The 18,503-nt window shown below is 38.5% G+C and overlaps 1 protein-coding gene across 7 annotated transcripts in view; it reads left to right on the top strand.

Moving 5' to 3' along the window:
* The window catches only part of CNKSR2 (connector enhancer of kinase suppressor of Ras 2), a 225,655-nt gene that overhangs the window by 89,533 nt on the left and 117,619 nt on the right, over positions 1-18,503 (top strand). For 6 of the 7 annotated variants that reach the window (XM_068918107.1, XM_068918098.1, XM_068918152.1 and 3 more), the window contains exons 6-8: positions 4,958-5,077; positions 11,963-12,022; positions 16,687-16,755. In XM_068918107.1, coding sequence (XP_068774208.1) covers positions 4,958-5,077; positions 11,963-12,022; positions 16,687-16,755 — 249 coding nt within the window. The remainder of the gene's footprint in view (positions 1-4,957; positions 5,078-11,962; positions 12,023-16,686; positions 16,756-18,503) is intronic. The other variant, XM_068918117.1, reaches the window with a different exon arrangement.

Below are 18,503 nucleotides of genomic sequence, written 5' to 3'. Positions count from 1 at the left end.
GGTGCAGTCCATCACTCTCTATTAAATAAAACAACAATAATAATAAAAAGCTCCAGGCATTTCTCCCACTTACATAATTTCTTCCTTTTGCGTCTGGCAAGTTGAAAGCTTCAGTGAAGTCTGGGGAGCTTAGGGAAAATTTAGTCAAGCTGGAAGTAAAGTAGCCCTGAATGTACCTTTACAGAGTCAGGCAAGGAGTTCACATGAATGAGCTCCCAAACAGCGCATGTGCGATGAGCGTGTGAGTCGCCCTCTGACGTGCTGAGGGAGGAGAGTATAGAGAATTCAAAGACCACTTGCTTGGGAACTCTCTAGCCACACTAATATGTTGCCTCTGTTAAATGAACATCACTCCCGTGCCGTGTGGTGGTGGCTTTGCCCACGGAAGTTCCTGACGCACCATATAGGTCCAAGACAAGCAGAAACAACATATATTTTTCTGTAAAGAGGCCTTTAACCTAACAGCCCTAACTAGAGGGACTGTGCTCCCGATGAAGAGGCTTTTCCGTCTGTATGCCAGGTTAATGCTGACCAGCATGGTAAGGAGCCTGGGCCAATAAAGTTAACAGCAGTAATTTGGGCGGATGTTGGACTCTAACTACCGACCTTCAGAGCCACTGGGTTTTCTCAGTCACTGTTCACCTGTGTTGTGAACTGAGATAGCTGTGCCTTATGGATGTTTTCGAGAGCTGTCAAAGCTCAGATACATTGATTCGGCTGAATTTCCCTCCCCTGCCTTCTTCCATCCTTTTTTTTTTCTTTTTTGCTACCTTCACTCCCTCCTTCCTGAAGAACAAACAATTGAAAAGCAAAACAAAACAGCTGAGATGTTTTTGACAACAAAGCCAAGGAAAAATACATTGTATTGCCCATGCCAGCCTGCGGCCACGTTTTTGCTAACAGCCCAAGCACCTTGCCTTTTGCGATGGAGACAGCGTATCTGTGGCGTAGCAGTGCGACCCCCGCTCCCCCTGTGCTGGGGGTACTGTGAGGTCTTTACAAGTTGCCATTCACACAAGCGCAGTAAATACTTCTGTAGATACTAAATTATGGTGTAATTCTTTGGAAAATGCAGCGTGCCCACTGCTAATGCAGTCTGGGGTTGGAGGAGCCACGTCCCCTTCGTGTAGAGGAAGTCCTGGGAGCAGGCACCAGGTCTGAGACCGGAGAGCCCTCACTGGCCTGAAGCAGCGTGTGGAGGAAGAAAAAAAACCGTAGCCAAATTGAGGGAGCAGTTTGGCAAAAGCTATTGGATATTTCTGTAGAGAGTGTAGCACAAGAAGATCAGGTGCTGTCCTGGCTCCTGCGTGCTGTCACAGCTGCATGATAAAATTAAGGAATAATTCTTTAAAAACAACTGACAAAGTATCTTAGGTTATAGAAAGTGGACTTTTAGATTGACTTAAAAAAGAGCATGTTTCGCTGAAATGATTTAAACATACGATAGCAAAGGGAGGCTTGTAAGGCTCTGTAGCTTTTCTAACCCAAACAGGTTTTTTCTGTTTTCAGAAGAAAATTAAAAGAGTTGTTAGATATTTGCTTCTAGCAACAGAAGGTCTTGGGTGGTTGGGCAGATCCCAGACCTGTCTTTTTAAAATTTGCTTTTTGTTCCCAAGGTCTTGTAATTATGTTAGAACAAGATTACTATGCATTTTCTTTCTGTTTTCTGAAATAAGAAGAATGAAATTGTGTATGCCATTTAATTAAAAACAAATTAGCTAGTCATTCATCTGGTACTATGCAAATATATGTGAAATACAAGAAGTCCAAGCAACATGAATATGCTAGTTCACTGTGCAATAGTACTATGCCTTAAATTCAAAATCTTTCTATAATAAACAGCATTTCCCCTCCAAAGGAAAAGATAGTTTTCACAAGCGAAGCGAAACATATCTTTTAGGAAATTGGTGTGCTGGGTGAAACTGTTCCACGATTACTAAATGATCATTGTTGTAATTAGGTATCATTATCTAGAGCAACTCTTTCTTGAGAAAGATCATTTATGGATGCTGTTACATGGCATTTTGTCTTATTGGACCAGGTCCATAAATGTGCTTTTTTAGAAGAAAAAGATTTAAAATTAAGAGAGGGAGTTGAAGAACTTGCATTTCCACTTTTCTGTACCTTTTGTTTTCTGTCTGTTCTTCCAGTCACCTCTGATGCTAATATATGGTAATAAACCTGATAACATTTAGTAGAGCTTTGAAAGTTCACCATCTACAACTTTTATCTTCACCACTGTTAGATCTGAATATCTATGCAGTGGAAAAGTTTTTCTAATAATGCAGTGGAGTTTTGCCCCCAAGTATCATTTTTTTCTCTGAAGAGAGTTATATATGCATCCCCATATGTTGAATGAGTGCTTAAATTTTGGAAAGGCCATAGACCTTCCCAAAAGCAGTAGAGGAGCATGGGGCCTCTACTCACAAGATCTTCTCTAGGGATTTTGCTAGGATCATTTATTGTACTTAGAATATGCAAGATACCATATAGAGAAGCATGAGGATCTGGGATAGAGAGAAAGATGGCAAGACATGAAGGAGAATAATCTTTTATAAATGCACAGGAGCATATGGAAGATTTTTTTTAATCATAGTAGCTTGGTGATTTTTACATCCAGTATTCTTTCAGCTCCTCTTGGGGAATATCCCCACCAACTTATTTTAGGGTTGCAACCTATATAACCATATTGGGACGCTAATATCTGTAGGCTTGCTGTATAGACTCTGTGTACCCTCCCTTGCGGAGAGGCAGAGGGAGAGCGACTGCACCAGAGAGTTATTTAATGCATCTCAGTTTAGGCTTCTGCTCCGTATCACACGTTGGACTTCCATCTTTTCCCCATTACCCATGGGGGCAGCCAACAACTTTTTCTGAGCAAGGCTCCAAGTCTCCAGACTTTAAGTGGCCTACCTAGTGTTCAGTGAGAGCAACACTCCCTTCCTGTGTGTTTTGACATCTCTGTGCAATGCAATGTTTGAGAATAGAATAAAAAAATCACACGTTAATTCATGGAAACTGCATTGAAGCTGATCAGGACCCTGTCAATTTAGTAGTTTTAGAGCAGATTAATAGGAGGAGTGTGGGTGGTTGAACACAGGTCTAGAGGTATATGATCCATTCAGTTTTCTTTGCCAGGGAACAATTTATAATGTTGTATGAAGATAGCTTAGTGGTCTGTAAGTTTCTAAAGGGAATTTTTCAATAATTTTCAGTGAAATTACAAGAAGGATGAAAATGCAAATAACATAGCAGTATTTATAATATTTTTTACTTTTTTTTAAATGTAAGCTCAAAGAAGTTTTCATATATCCCAACAAAAATGTAAAAAATCAATTCTACAATAAAGTGAATATTTCACTTCTCCCTAATTCAGTTAAGGACAAAGCATTTTTACCCCCATTTTAAATATCTCTTGACTTCCTTTTTCAGTAATGACTGCGTCACGAAATACAGATAAAACAGAAGGTGTGTGTGTTTATGTGCGCTTGGAGGCAGTATTATATCTGAAATAAGGTCATGCTAGTAATGCAAGTTTTGTAATACTTTCCATTTGATTCTGATGTGTTTATTCATCTTGAAGCATTATTGTTCAATAAAATAAGCAATCTATATACTGAGCCAAGTTTCCAGCTGTTTATAAATAATTTCGAGAAGAGAAATTCCAAATGTAATGGTCTGTAACAGGATTAAATTTTCACTTTCACTGAATTTTTTTTCCCACACTTTTTATCACTCAAGGTTTTTGCTTTCCTTTTAGATAAGATATTTCTGGTTTGGCATTAGGAATTATAACGGTGATTTGGCAAGGAGGTTATATCCAATTTTATACCCTATTTCCGTAGCATTGTTGTAGATACTTTTTACCTTAAAAAGTATTATTTGGAAGCTTGAAAGAGGGGTTGGTACAGCAGTTGTGATTCAGTTATTGGAGGAGACTGGTTAGCTTTAACCCTTTGAATCTGAGGACAGTTAGAGTGGCTCTTAATTGGTTTTGCTGTTGCCCACAGCTGTGGGACCAAAGGAATGCTGTAATCCCTGAATGCGCACGCAAAACGCGCATTTGGAAACCTGACCTGAGAAATCAGTTTTAGCTGCCGGAAAGGGATTCCATGGAAAACATTAAAGCTATCAAAAATGACTTGCTTACAGAAATATGAGAGAATGATAGAAAATAAATTATTGTGGCTTTCCTTCCTCTGGCAAGTGGGAATCAAGGAAGTGAGAGATGAGTAGATAACAATGTACCCATTTGACAGTCGCAGCCTTTTTAGAAACTTTACTTCTGTTTTGCTGCGAAGACACTGCCAAGGATTACAGGTTTAAAAATTGTCCTGTGATGAAGTGGTTATTTATTGTAATCTTCGTGCCTGCAGCAGTAAATCGTACTTGGCATCAGTAGGACAGGAGAAACTCATTCCAAAGTCAATTAACGTGTTCTGTTAGTCGAGCATAAACGTCAGAGTTAATGGGAGTTACCCGTCATTGTTAGCAGTCAGATTTTCATGCGTGTTGAATGTCTGCGAGTTGAACTGAAATGAGTGGGGCTTGGGGGCACTTAATGTCTTTGCACAAGGTCTGGGGAGAGAGAGGGGGCTGGGATGTGCCCAGGTGCCCCAGGTGTCTGAACGCAGCTCAGATGGAGGACGTGCAAGAAGGAGAGCAGCCAGCAGGAGCTCACACCGTGGCTTGCTGCCTCTGTTGAGATGCAAAAGTAGTTGCCTCTTATTCTTTGCTGTTCTGATGCTGCGTCGGTTGGGAATCATCATAAAAACTGAATTTTGCTGTGCGCTGCTGACTGAGGCCTTTACCCTTCCTCCCTCATTCCCTCTGCCTTCTACGTGCAACAGCGTGACTTAAAAATAAGTAGTAGGTTGATATTCAAATAGTTGGTAATGGCATGTTCATTGTGACAATTTATTTTATTTTATTTTATTTTTTCCTTTTTTCTTCCTAGTGTAAAACTCTCTCTGGCGTCTGTGATCATATCATCTCCCTCTCTTCTGATCCTCTGGTTTCCCAGTCTGCCCACCTTGAAGTGATCCAGCTCACAAACATCAAGCCAAGCGAAGGGCTGGTAAGAAGTACGCAGTTAATCAAAACCATCATCCAGGATGAGAGAGGGAATTTTTTAAATTAGATATGTATATATATATATATAAAGAAATAGGAGACTTTAGTTTTTTGTTTTTTGTTTTTTGTTTTTTTTTTTAATCTGAAACATTTTGATTTCTCGTGCAGCTGGGCCAGTGAAGAAGTATTTTGTAAGGCTGACCAATATATGAGAAAATTTAGTAAACAGGAAAAAATGAAAGAGATGTTTTTGCCATTTATACCGGTTTCTGAAAAGTGGTTCAGATTGTTCTAGGATCTTGAAGTCTGAAGGGATTTAAATTACTAAGATCAGCTCAACTAAGACGTTTGTGTGGGCTTATGCACAAAAACTGTCAAATTCTGGAATTTGCTTCATAATATCTCCGGGATATAAAGCTATTTTATAAGTTATTCAGAGGCTCTACAGCACTGCTGAGAAGTAGCTTGTTGAATTTTACCGCAAAAACTTTGCATGCTTAATCAGGTGGTTGTGAAAGTTCAGTGTAGCCATCCTATGTCGCTCATGAGTTTCACCACTGATCTTTCAATTGCTCAAGTATCCAACACCCGTGGCATGGAGAAAAACCCACTGATAATACCTATAGCTGTTCTTCTTTACATGACTAATAATGTCTCTTCCCACCTCCCTTGGAGATAGTAAAAAGCGATCAGAATACAATTAACTGTTTTTTGGCTAGGGAAATAGCGTTTGCAGCTTCTTCTGCCCAAGGTCATTCTCATTCCATTTATGTGAATAAGAAGGATTACTGTTGCACTCTTCTCTGCTGCAGGTTTTTAAATTTATTGCTGAATGGTGTAGTTTTGGAGAGTGTTCTGGGCTTTGTGGGTTTTTGGGGTTGGTTTGTTTGTTTGTTTGCTTGTTTTTGACAAATTCGATATGCCAAGGTTTTCAGGTTAATTATTCACTAATATTTCTCCTTCAGCAAATCAAAATTAGAGTATGAGACAAAAATCTTTTAAATGAGTAAATATTGGCCCATCCTTTGTTTTGGTCTACGGCTTGTTTCTTCCCTCCTCCCCGGCTTTCTTTTACAATCTCTGAACGCACTTCAGAGTGCACCTCCAGGATTTCACCTTTTCACGGGCTCTCTGTCTCTCTGTCTCTCTTCCTCTCCTATTAATTTTCTCACTCTTTTGCCTGCTCTCTGCAGTCAGCCTTTCTAAATCCTGTCTCCTCCTGTAATGAAGGAATGTTCTTTCTTTTTCTCTCAAGTACTTTTTTTGGATTTCTGTCCATTTTTATCTTAGGTTTTAATTTTTCTCCTTTCTGTCTTGTGGCTGTTTCCCCCCCCCCCCCCATGTAAGTCTTTCTGTAGGGTAATGTTAATCTGCAGTGATTGAAAAGTGTTAAGAGCAGTATTTTTTATAAAGAATAATGTCTTTACGTGGGTGTGATTCAGCTGATCGGGTAGAGAATCTCTTCCCCTCTCTGTGCCTCTGTTTTCAACCCTCTGTCTGTCTTGTCTGTTTAAACCGGAACCTCTTGAGGCAGGGCTTCTTCCTGTAATCAGCGTTTGTGAACCAGCTGGACAGGGTCATGGTGCTGACCGAGAAATTCCATGTCGTTATCGTTAAGATAATTGTATGTATTTTTAAAAATGGAAAATACTGATTGTGCAAGCCTGGTTTACAAGCCTCGGAAGGAGACAATGCTGTTTTGATGCAGTGACCTTTAATTCTCCTCCCTCCTACCTCTATGCCTCAGTTGTGTTGCCTCTGTGCTGCGCTGTGCCCTCTAGACTGTAAGCTCTCTGGAGCAGGAGCCAAGGCCAATGTATCTGCCCTGGGAGGCGCACAGCATACCTTTCAGTTTGTTACAGCGCCAGTCCAGTCACGCTAAAAGGTTAACTTTGTCACGTTACTCTTGGTGCTTTGTATGAAAACACTGGGTTTGGCTTTTTGTAACTACTGTCTTTCAGTGAAGATACAGTGAACGGATATCGGTGCAACCCTTTTGAGTATTAAGAGTATCAGTTTAATAAATGATGATAGAGTTTGGTGTTGTGACTAGTGGCTGCACGTCAGGAGCACTTGCACGAACACGAAGCTCGATAACTTCTGGACCCTATTCCAGGATGTGTGCAGCGATGGAGATGGAAAGATGGATTACGGCGAACTTCCTTCTTGAGTCTGGACCCATGTGGAGACTCTGTGCTGACTGTACTGTTCACTGGATAAAATGCTAGTCATATAAAAATGGAAAGACTGCAAGCAGAAAGGGAAGGGCAAGGATGGCTGCTAACTTGGAAGATATTCTGTCACCTAGCATGGACAGAATATCTAAAATATCTCAAGCAGTATCTAAGAAGCTAAGGTAGATCAGGGAGAGAGAAAGAAAAGGAGAAGGAAATAAAAAGCATGGAAAACGTTGCAATTTCTCTAAACTCATATGGTAAATGTATGACAGAATTGGGAAAATGGTTGGATTATTTTATACCATAAAACAGACAGGAGGACTATCAGGATGTTTTAATCAGTATAAGTACTTCCTTCACTGCAGCTGACTTTTTTTTTTGTGTGGAAATGTAAGTATCAGTCCGAGATAAATGTTAGTTGTCCAACTAATAGGTTACTGCAGCAGCACCAAATGTGTTACGTGGGTTAAAATGTCTTACAGATATTAAAATCAGTACTTAGCAGAAAAACAGACTAAAGAACCTGGCAAGAAGAAAACATGGTTATGGCGTGGTATGGAGAAACTCTTGTGTGCTGGGTAAAGCTTGAGTGCAGCATCATAGGTGGGTTTGGGGTTTGCTTTTTTTCCTCTGTCCTCTGTCCCCAAGTTTACTGCCCATGTGTGGTTATGTGGCTGGCTGTATATACATGTTCTCCAGGGAGCGTTACTGCAGGAAAAGACACAGCCTGCAGCAGTTTTGAAGCAAGGATGAAAAGGGAGTTCTCAGAGTACAGAATTCTTCTAAAAAGCCCTAACGTGGATTAACGTGGTCAGCTTTGCAATCACTGCCAGATATTCATACTCCCACACGTAATCACTCCTTCCTTTTTTGAGGACTTGAAAGTTGATTTATCTGTATCGTTCTATTGAATGTAATTTTGTGTGTTTTTCTGCTACTGGTGTTATAGAGAAAGACAAAAATGACTAGTTTAGGTGGTATCTTTTGCCACGAAACAGACTTAAAAATTTTACCGCTTGACTGAAAGCAATGTATTCGGCAAAAAAGCAGACTACTCTATGCATTTTGTTAGGCAAAAGCAGGTAACCAAGTCATAGGTACTGCTTTACCTTGGGAAGTTTTGCTTGAATAGTCGCCTTTTTATTATTGTATTAAATATAATATGGAATATTGGAGGAGAACTTTGGCACAGATTAATCTTGAATTTCAGTTTCTCCTGTTCAAATTTTCTTTTTAATCCTGGCCAGTTCATGTACTGTGACATGATTTTAAATTTCAACTCTTCACCTAGCTTGCTAGATTCTTGTGAAAATACAAAGGTGAATATGCCGCAACGGTAGACTAATTTTTGTTAGTTCCTCTTTGCTTGCTAAAGAAAATACAACATCAGCCTGTCATGTGCAAAAGCACCCATAAGATACAAGTGGAAGATAGAGCAGAGTGTGGCAGCCTGTTAAAGGTGCACTGCTGGAGGTCTTGCTAGGAAGTATTTTCCAGAAATCCAGTGTACTGTTACTTCTCCATGTTATTTGGCCCGAAATATTGGAGGAGCTGGGAAAAAATTATGAATAGGGTTCTGAAAACTGTTTGGGTCTTAATCTTCTTAGACCTAGCTAAGCTCTAGAGTTGAATTGGAGGAGGACACAAGACTACTTCTAGGGTATATTTTACACTTTTGGAACATGTTTCAGGGTTAAAGAGGCATGTGCAACCTTGGGGGACTGCATCAAGGTGCCATCACAGTGAAAGAGTAAAAATTCAATTAGGTATATGATAAAATGGAATTAGTATCTTCTTGTGTACTTTCCATTTGGCATTGTGTGAAATGTGTTACAAGCATATCAAATTCTATTATCACAATATTAAAAAAAATACAAATCCAAGGTCTCTTTTCTAACCCTTAAATGAATAATAGTTCACACCAAGATCAAATATCTTGACTTGTTTGAAATTAAACTCTTTCCCACAGCTGATCAGAACAATCTGTGTAATTAAGCGTGAGTTACCTGGTCTTTGATCTATATGTACTTTCGTTCTTGATTCCTATGCTGGTTACCTGATGGTTATTTTAGGCATATTAACTGAATTATCTTTCCATTTGTTTGACATAACTGATTCTTGTGAATTCATAGGGACTTTGGAGTTATCTTTGGATACCTAAGATTATCCCTGCTAATTTGTTTTAGTAGAAATGAACAGCAAGGAGGCAAAGAGGGTAATATTTATAAATGTCTGTAATACTCTTATTTCTGCAGGAGATTCCAGTAAACCCTAGAAACATTTTGTTCTCTGTACAGTTTCCCATATATCATTGTTCACTTAAAACAAGCAGCAGAGGAAGGTATGTTAAAGGGTAGATCATCTTTCTGTTGCATTTGCTTTTGGCAATGGCAAAATGTTACGTTTCCTCATTTAAAAAGCTGCTTTGTAAACATAATAATGTTGGCTCTTGCAGAGTTGACAAGACATAGCAATAGTGTAACATTCTTGATGCGTGGAGTAAATATAAATTTTTTTGCAGCTTCCCTCTTCCCCCTCTTTCCCAAAGTGTTCCTATTTAATTCTTGATCTTGGCCTTTAAGGAAAATTCTTCACAAATCCTCTCTCCTCTTTTGGTTCTTCAAAGTCCTTTTATTTCTCTACAAAAGACTAGGTTGGATGGGATTGCAGTCCACCACCATAGCATACTTATATGTTTGTAGTGTTTCAGTGAAACATCACGGGTAGTTTTGAGGTACTGTTGAGCCACTAAATTGTTAGTACAGAAACTATAACCTCAATAAAAGCAATAATAAACCAGATGGTAAATCGTGTTATTCTTTGGGTTAGTTCAATATTGAAATCATAATGAAACCTTATTATCTAAATGCTTAAGTCAAAAGCGGTAACTCACTGTCATTGAAGCAAAAATAAGACTTTCTTCAGAAGTTGCTCTGTGTGGACCTGCCACATGACGTCTGTAGCTTGCACTGGTCTGGGTGCGTTCAGCAAGTAAGGCTGGATGGCACAGCCCTTACAACTGGATCTCCTGAAACTTGGTTGGCCTGATTTCAGCTCTTTGCCATGTTGCAGGTTATCTGGTCGGGTCAGGTCACTTAGATCTGGATCCTGAGAAGGATTTAGGTCTTGATTTTTGTTGGTTTGGGGATAGGTATTACATACCAAATATACCGATGTATCTCAGCTTCTTGTATGGCTCATTTCCATTTCTGTAAAGTGTATTTATATTGGTATTTCCCTACCTCACAGGGGTGTTGTGAGGATAAATATGTAAGAAAGTGCCATGCGATACTGACATAACTGAGTTAAGTAGGAAAGCAAGGAGCCTATCAATGAAAAAATTATTTAAGATGCATAGAGGTGGAGCTTGAAGTAAAATGTCAAGGGGTTCCTATCTTTGTAGAAATTGTCTGTAGGTTCTTGCTTTGTTGTGTTCTACCTGTGGCAGCCCAGCACGACACTTGGAGATGATGCCATGAATTACTGCTACAGATTGTGCAGAGTAAAAGGAGAATTTGGTTTTGAGCCCCCTCTCCTGAGAAAGTCTCAGTTTTTTCCTGGGAATATCCTCCAGTTTGCTAATTGGGGGGGAAGTGGGTCAGATCCATGTTCCCACTGCAATAGTGTCTGTGAGTTCTGGCCCCAGATTAGGTCTGTCCAAGCTGATAGAGTTTTCTCTGGCTCTTTGCTGTACTTAGTCATTGGTGAGCACATCCTGTTCCTCAGCTAAGAACAGACTTCTTTGTGATAGTCGGATTAAAAGGAGAGAAAGCACATTACAGGGATGATATTTTGTCTAGTGCTCAATATTTGCTTTCTAAGAACTAGTCAGGAGGAAGGGAGGTTCTTAAGAAGCTGCTGAAAATGCAGTGTATGCCAGTTATCTTTTCCTTTTCCCACTGTCTTAGTGGAGCCATTAAAATGTTATTTGAATGTTGACTCAGTGAAAAAGCAGGTTTGAGATACTGTCCCAAACCACCCATGCAGGAACTTTGCTCTGTTCATAAGCTGTCATGCACAGCATGGTTACTGCTAATATGTTGATAGCCTTTCTTTTCCACATCTTTTGAAAAAACTGACATAGGTAAGAAAATTGACATTTAAATTGAGCTATAATTGAGCTTTAGAGCTCATTGAGATGAGTGAGGCAGTCAGAAAGTCTTCCAGCGATTTTTCAGGTGTATTTCAGAGCATTAGTTACCAGTTTTAAAGTTATTTTTGCAGGATTGCCTACCAGCGAATCCAACTCTTTTAAAGCCTTCTTCCAAAAAGCTTCCAAAAAGAAATGGAAGTATTGATCATCCTAAGGCAATTCTTAATTTTGTTTTTGTAAGCAGATGCTACTGTTGTTATACTTGTCATTTATGGAGTACATAAAGAAAGCTGGGGATTATTTATGGAGATGACTGTGGTAAAAGTTTTAGGTTGCTACTGCTGCATAGGGCCAGAAACATTTGGGCTGTTCTCTAAGTGTATCAAAAAGCACTTTGCTATCCAGAGACATATTCCTCGCGGCATATGTTAATTTAAAGGTCCACAAATTATATATATGTGTGTGTGTGTGTGTATATGTGTATATATATATATATATGTATATGTGTATATATATATATATATAAAGCTTTTATTTTTAGAGATGTGCAAGTTATGTTTGGATGGTGATGGTTTCTGAAACACTTTAAAAATTCTTTCCCATGATGTCTTTTTCTTAGGGTATGTACATTAAATCAACATATGATGGTCTCCATGTAATTACTGGAACAACAGAAAATGTAAGTATTGTTAATACTGTATATTCAGGCCTGGTAGCCTTTTTGATCTTACTTGTGGTTCATGCTTTCCCTTTGCTATAGACTACATTTTGCTTGCAAAAGTGTGCTGGTTGGCTGTTGAGGACCAATAGCATGTTGGACGGCAGAAGCGCTTTTGCTTGTTTATCTCAGAATTGAAAGAGTTGTTTGTAGCTGAGATCCAGGAGAGTTGGTTTTGATTTGTTCTTGCAAGACACTTAAAACACTTCAGTTGATCAAGATGAGAGGTAGCTATCTTGGAGTTACCTTGCACTGTGAATAGAAGATAAATGTCTTTAATAAGTGTAGACTGATATGCTGGAGTTCATTGTAGTATTAGAAAAATGGCTTTTATATTTTCCATCTATCAAGCTTTATTTTGTAATAAATGAATGCATGGAAATGAGGACACCCCTTCACATTGACAAATAACCATATGTTTCTGCATGAACTTCTGAATAATGCCTGTGGAAAGGAGAACTTACTACTGGTGTACTAATTCTGATGGAAGGTATTAAAACAGCAGGGAAAACATAATAGACTACGTTTATACTCTCTCTGAAATACACCCTCCTTTCCTTATACACCATCTTTAGAGAACTGGCTGTATCTGTTTTGAGGGAGAAAGGCTTTAATCCATAATCGTTGATAAACATAGAACAGACCACTAAACAACGCTGAATTGCTCCATAATGGTTTAGGCAATTCCTTTTGAAGATTCTAATGACTCTTTCTTAAAATGAAGCTGTAAGAATTACTTGTTTTATCCTGCTACGTCATATTCTGGAAAGCACAAACTGCCCATGGTATTTACAGCTGCTGCTTTGGATCTGCACTGGGGTTCTGTTAATATCTCAAGGGAAAGAGAATAGGATTATTGTTTTCATCCCTTCTTAGGAATTGCAATCTGGAAACCTTTATTCTTTCTTTTGCTGTGGACAGGATGTCCATGGGCCACCTGCCCTAGGATAACACAAGAGGAATTTCAGCCTTGCAATCAAAATGCTAGGGAGCCAGACCCACAGCTTCAATATCATCAGTGGAATTAGTAAAACTAAGGAGACAACAGAACCATAGTTGTGCCAAATCTGGAAAACATTTGAAAGAGAGAGGATGGTTTTTAAACTTGAATTTCCCTCAGATTAAAAAAGGAACTGTTTCTCTCTCCATGAGTTCCTGTTATCAGATTTAATTTCCCATGGGCAAAGATAAGAATAAAATCTTAATGCCTTCCCTCAAAAATCTTATCTTTCGTGATTCATGAATATAATTTAAAGCCACATCAGGAAGCTTCAGTCATGATGACTTTTCTGCTTGGTTATTGACACTTTCACTTGCTATAAGACCCCGGAGGTGCTCAAAGCAAACTGAGAGTCTGCAGTCTGCTATCTGAGGAAAGACCTATTGTGTGTTAAAATGTTTGTGAAAATAAGCAATGCCTTAGGGAAAGTGAGGTATCTGCTGTTTTCAAAGACAAAGTTGCTAGCCTTTTACTTAAAAAAATCACAAAAAAACCTCAAAAAACACCCAAATATGATTCTGATAAATAGGAGGAGAAACATTGAAGGAGCATGGCGAGAATGAGGTCATGATGGGGCAGATGTGATCTGATCTCTTCATATTGACATTTTTGCCATTTGTGGTCCTACTGGACTTCTAGGAAACAGTAAGAATCCAAATTCTCTTGCCTTTGAACAAAAGCTTGTGCCTTTTTCTTTCTGATTCTGCTACTGAAAATGAGATATTGGCACAACTTTTTATCTTTATCTTCCCTGAAAGATCACAGAGAAGCACTTATCTTTTTAATAAATGCAGTAACTTAACGGTGCTAACCACATCATATAACATTGTGGGTTTTTTTCCCACAGTTCTATATTATCTGTTTGCAATTCAGGGTGTTTGGTGTCCAACCACAAACCCCGTAGACGTTTGGATCTTGCTGCTCGGTACTAGGAGTCTTCTCTCCCAACTCATTGGCCCTACGGGTTGGAGTAGCCAAGCTCTGCAACTTGAATTGAGAGGGAGCAGGGCTCCTTAGAGGTCACTGCCCGCTCTGAGGTTCTCCCTGGTGGTCCTGTAGCATGAGAGCAAGCTGAGCTTTCTGGTTCAAGTTTTCTCTTTTGTGTTTGAAAGTAACAATTACAAAGGCTGGATTTATGCTGCAAGAGAGTATAGCCTTCTTGGTGAGTGACGGAGAGAGTCTTTCAATTCATAAAACAAATGTTTTCATCAAATTTAGTAATTTTGTAGTTTAGTTTTCTAGCTGAGAAGAGTATTTTCTAAGTCATATCATGGGCTGCATCTATATCAACTTTTTTTTACAGCGAGAGTGCAATTTTTCAGTGAAGTCCTCCAAGTGTCCCCACTTACTGTGTAATGGTTGAGTTTGTAGGGTACTTACAGAGCTCAGAAAAGAGACACTTTTCAGAATAAATGATACCTGAGTTTCCACTCTGGGCACGCACCAAATATGCTCCAGCCCTAATGGGGACAGGAAGGTCTAAACAGGTCTTTTGGACAGCGTAGGTGTGTTGGAGGGGAATGGGACAAAGACAACGTTTAGCCTAGAGGACAACACTCAGTCTCATCTGAAGTAAAATTCCTTACCCTCATATGGGAAAACTGTGTGTGCCTCAGCAACAGGCACTTCCATCTGTTTTTCAGCTTCTTCTTGAACTGAATTGCCTGCTAACGTAGATGTATCTGTGATGTGACACACTTTGTTCCTCCTAGCAGGGCTTCACGAATAGGTGTTTGCTTAATGATCAGCAAATACATCTATAAAAAGAAATAGCTTATCAAGTCTCCCGTTTTCCTTAAACAGTGATGATAAAAGATAACTATTTCTCTATAGTAAGGTCTGTTTTCCTTACTTGGGAGGGAAAACAGTAAGGCACAAGAGCCATAACCTCCTAATAAGACCACAGCCTTGGACTCCTGTAGAAATGATTTGTGTCTAGCCTTGCAGTGCTATTCATTCCTAGACATAATTGCAATGATTTTTTACAGTGTGAAGATTCCCAGACTGTGTTTTACAGACTTGGCAAACGGCTACACAAAAATAACCTGTTTGTCAAGGTTTAAGCGGCAGGTGCTGAAGTTAGTACCAGGAAAAGTTTGCATTGTAACAAAATCCCATTGCGTGCAAGCATAATGACACAGGATACACTCTCCTAGACATTTTGAAGGTCTTAGGTATAACCACATCTGAGCTAAAGCACAGCAAGGTTATAAAGATCTTTTAGAAGTATGAATGAATAAATTTGAGCAGTGATAGGCAGAACGTAGTGATCAGTGGAATGTATTTACTAGTGTTAAAATTTTTCCTTGCGTCATTCAGCCAACTCCTTTAATGCTGGAAGAGTGCCAAATAGTCAAGGCTGCTGTTCTTTATGTAAGTCAAATTACATCTTTACCAGCCCAGGATGATTTAGAAAATCATGATTTCTGAGTAATGCCTCCAAGAACTGAGTTGTGAGTGACCCTTCTTTCAGCCTCGTGTCTTCCTTGGACATCTTCTGTTTAAACACTGTTCTTAAGTTAAGCCATGAATAATGTGGAATTGCTCTAGAAAGTCATGACATGGCTGCAGGACACAGACATTTTGAATGGGGATGTGGTAGGTAGGTTATCGCAGACAATCCCCGTTCCAGGCACATGCCCTAGATGTCACGTTGTCTCACCAGAGCTAGAAAATGCTGAAAGTGAACTGAATTTCAGTTCCTTTCTGCAAAATTCATAGTAGCTTTTTGGAAACCTGTTCCTGAGTACCTTGGTTTTTTTGAACTGTCACTCTCATCTTTTACCTTTAAGGTGATTAAACAACTTCTTAGGCTGGCAGTCACAGTACTGAGTGAGAAAAGTCAAAGAATTGTCGCTCTGTGAAAAGCTTAGTGAAGTTACTTTCCTCTAAAAATGTACGGGGGAGGGTCTCTCAGAAAATAGTTGACCTACTGTAAAGTATAAATAGCAGAAGAGGAGAAACTGGTTTTGCAGTTTTGTTGTGGGGTGTTTTTCTATTTTTCTGAGGCAAAACCAAAGAACAAAACTCCTTTGCATTTTGAAAGTATGCTCTTTGTAGGATTTTGGTCGTGGCTGGATTTATTTCATCCTAATAATAATCCAGACATGAAGTTATAATATAACTTTATGACCTTCCTCACTGGTACGTACTCCTCTCTCCTTGTATAGATGGTGAAGAACAATGATTTGCTGACGTTCTCTGGAACATACCGAAGCATTTAGACTAAAAAGAAAATGTTGTGAAATTTATTTTTGAAGCAGTTGCCAATTAGTCCTCATGGAATCAACATGCAGCCAAAGGTTGACTTCCAAGGCTTAAGACATGTCAGTCAGGCTAAAGCAGACTTTTTGCAGAATTAAATTAAAGGAAGTCTTTAAGACTGATTTACTCTTCAATAAAATAAATATTCATACCTTTCTTAACACTTGATTGTCTATGCACAGTAGTGCAGATTTTCTGCAACAACAATGAATTAATTTATTAAATATTTCTTTTTTTCTTTATTTCACAATAGAATGTAATTATCAATCTAAGCTGACATATCTTAGCAATCATACTGCTGAAGAGAGATGATGACCAGTAAGAACTGTATTCTTTATCATCTCTTTTATTTTAAATTCAGTCACCTGCAGATCGGTGCAAGAAAATCCATGCTGGAGATGAAGTGATTCAAGTTAACCACCAAACTGTGGTATGTATAACTATGTTCTGTGTCAATTGGAGATAGAGGTGTCATGGCACACCAGCATGTGTAGAAAAGAAATGTATAGAAAACTGTGTTTTTATAAATCATTATTTATTCTAACAGCTAAATTTTCCTTTTTCTTTTCTAAAAGCACTTCTTAAATTCTTAATTCTTAAAATATGCAGGCTTAACTCTGATCGTCTGAGTATCACTGGAGGTATTATCAAGTTAGGCTAAATAACTGAGGCTTGAGTTATGTTAGGGTGTTTTCTGCTTACCTATGCTCTATTAATAAAGATTTGTTTTTGTGTAATAGGGGGTTTAGGGAGACAGGATTCAGGGAGGTGGAACTATTGTGTCCTTGTAGGCTTAAGATCAACATTACTTGCTGGAAGCTAGAAAACTTACTACTTTCTAAACCTACTGGAATAGGTAGAGCACGTTTTTCGAAAACAAAAGCACTTACAGTTCCTACATATATACCCTGGGTATCTAGCTTAACTTAAATACACATTTTTAAACTTGAAAGGTGAAGATGGAACAAATCTTCTGTGTATGATAGGCAAATAAAACCATGCAAATTGCTCTCAGTGTCGAGAGTTCCATGTTAGTTCCTGGTGATTATATTTAGGGCTGATGAACTGTAAAAATCAAAATAAACCTTTCTTTCTAAGAGGGCTTAGTAATTGAAAGGAGCAGACTTTCAATATAAAAAGCAACTAATCTTTTTCTAAAGTATAAGCTTTCTTAAGAGTAGTGAAAGTCAATATATGGAATTAATTACATGTATCCTTGCAAGCAATTTAGCTGACAGAAAATGATCCTAGATTTCCATTATTAATACAGCAATCATTTCTTAAAAGTGTGTTTCTTCATTCCCCATAGGGTTCCACTTGCAGCTTTAGGCCACTGTACATCATGTCATCTCCTCTGCACAAATTAGTATGATATTTCATTGCACCCTCCAGCTAAGTTTGATATCAAATATACTGTACAAGTATGGAACTGAACAGATGAGAAGCTATTTTTTTAGCTAGGAAACTCAAATTGATAAATCTAACCAGAACAGGGTGAATTCTAAGCCTTTTTTCCCTGTATGATTCTTGATAAATATTATTGTATCACATGATTACTTACGTATACAGTTGATGACTCATTTCTATATTCTTTCCCAAGATGAGTGCTTATGACATCAATGCAATAAGGAAAGTTTTAAAAATACTACTATTTTGAGTATCAAAATGTGTGCAAATCTGAAGAAGCACCTCAGTAAGCTTCCAGTCTTTATGCTAGCTAGTTTTTCCTATAAATTTTGAAAGTAGCTGTGTGGTGAAGTTGCCTTGCTAACTGTAAAAGTTTCCGTCGGCAAAGTATTATTCTAGTTTTCTTGCCACATTTCCACTGCATTTATCTGACAAAAATATCAGATTCTTACTCCTAACAATACAAAAAACGTTGTGATAAGCCTTAAAATGTGAACTTTCTTACATAGTTGAATAGAATTTTAAATCTAAGATTTGGATTTTTCACTTTTACAGATAAGAAGCTATGAATTTTGTGCTGTATAGGTTGTACTTCTAGGAAAAGGGAATATAGGGAGCTAAGATTAACTTGATTTTACTTTTCAACAGCAACATTTGGTATAGAGGATATGCATAGCAATAGAATAAAACATACATTTATATTTGCTCTTGCTTTGTTGTATCAACAATATAATCTAAGACAATTGGCCTCTGGGTTTAGGTACTATATAT

Source organism: Struthio camelus, chromosome 1, assembly GCF_040807025.1.
Source record: "Struthio camelus isolate bStrCam1 chromosome 1, bStrCam1.hap1, whole genome shotgun sequence".
NCBI classification, from domain to species: domain Eukaryota; kingdom Metazoa; phylum Chordata; class Aves; order Struthioniformes; family Struthionidae; genus Struthio; species Struthio camelus.
The sequence above is the reverse complement of the archived record's forward strand: the minus strand, read 5'-3'. Positions and strand labels throughout refer to the sequence as shown.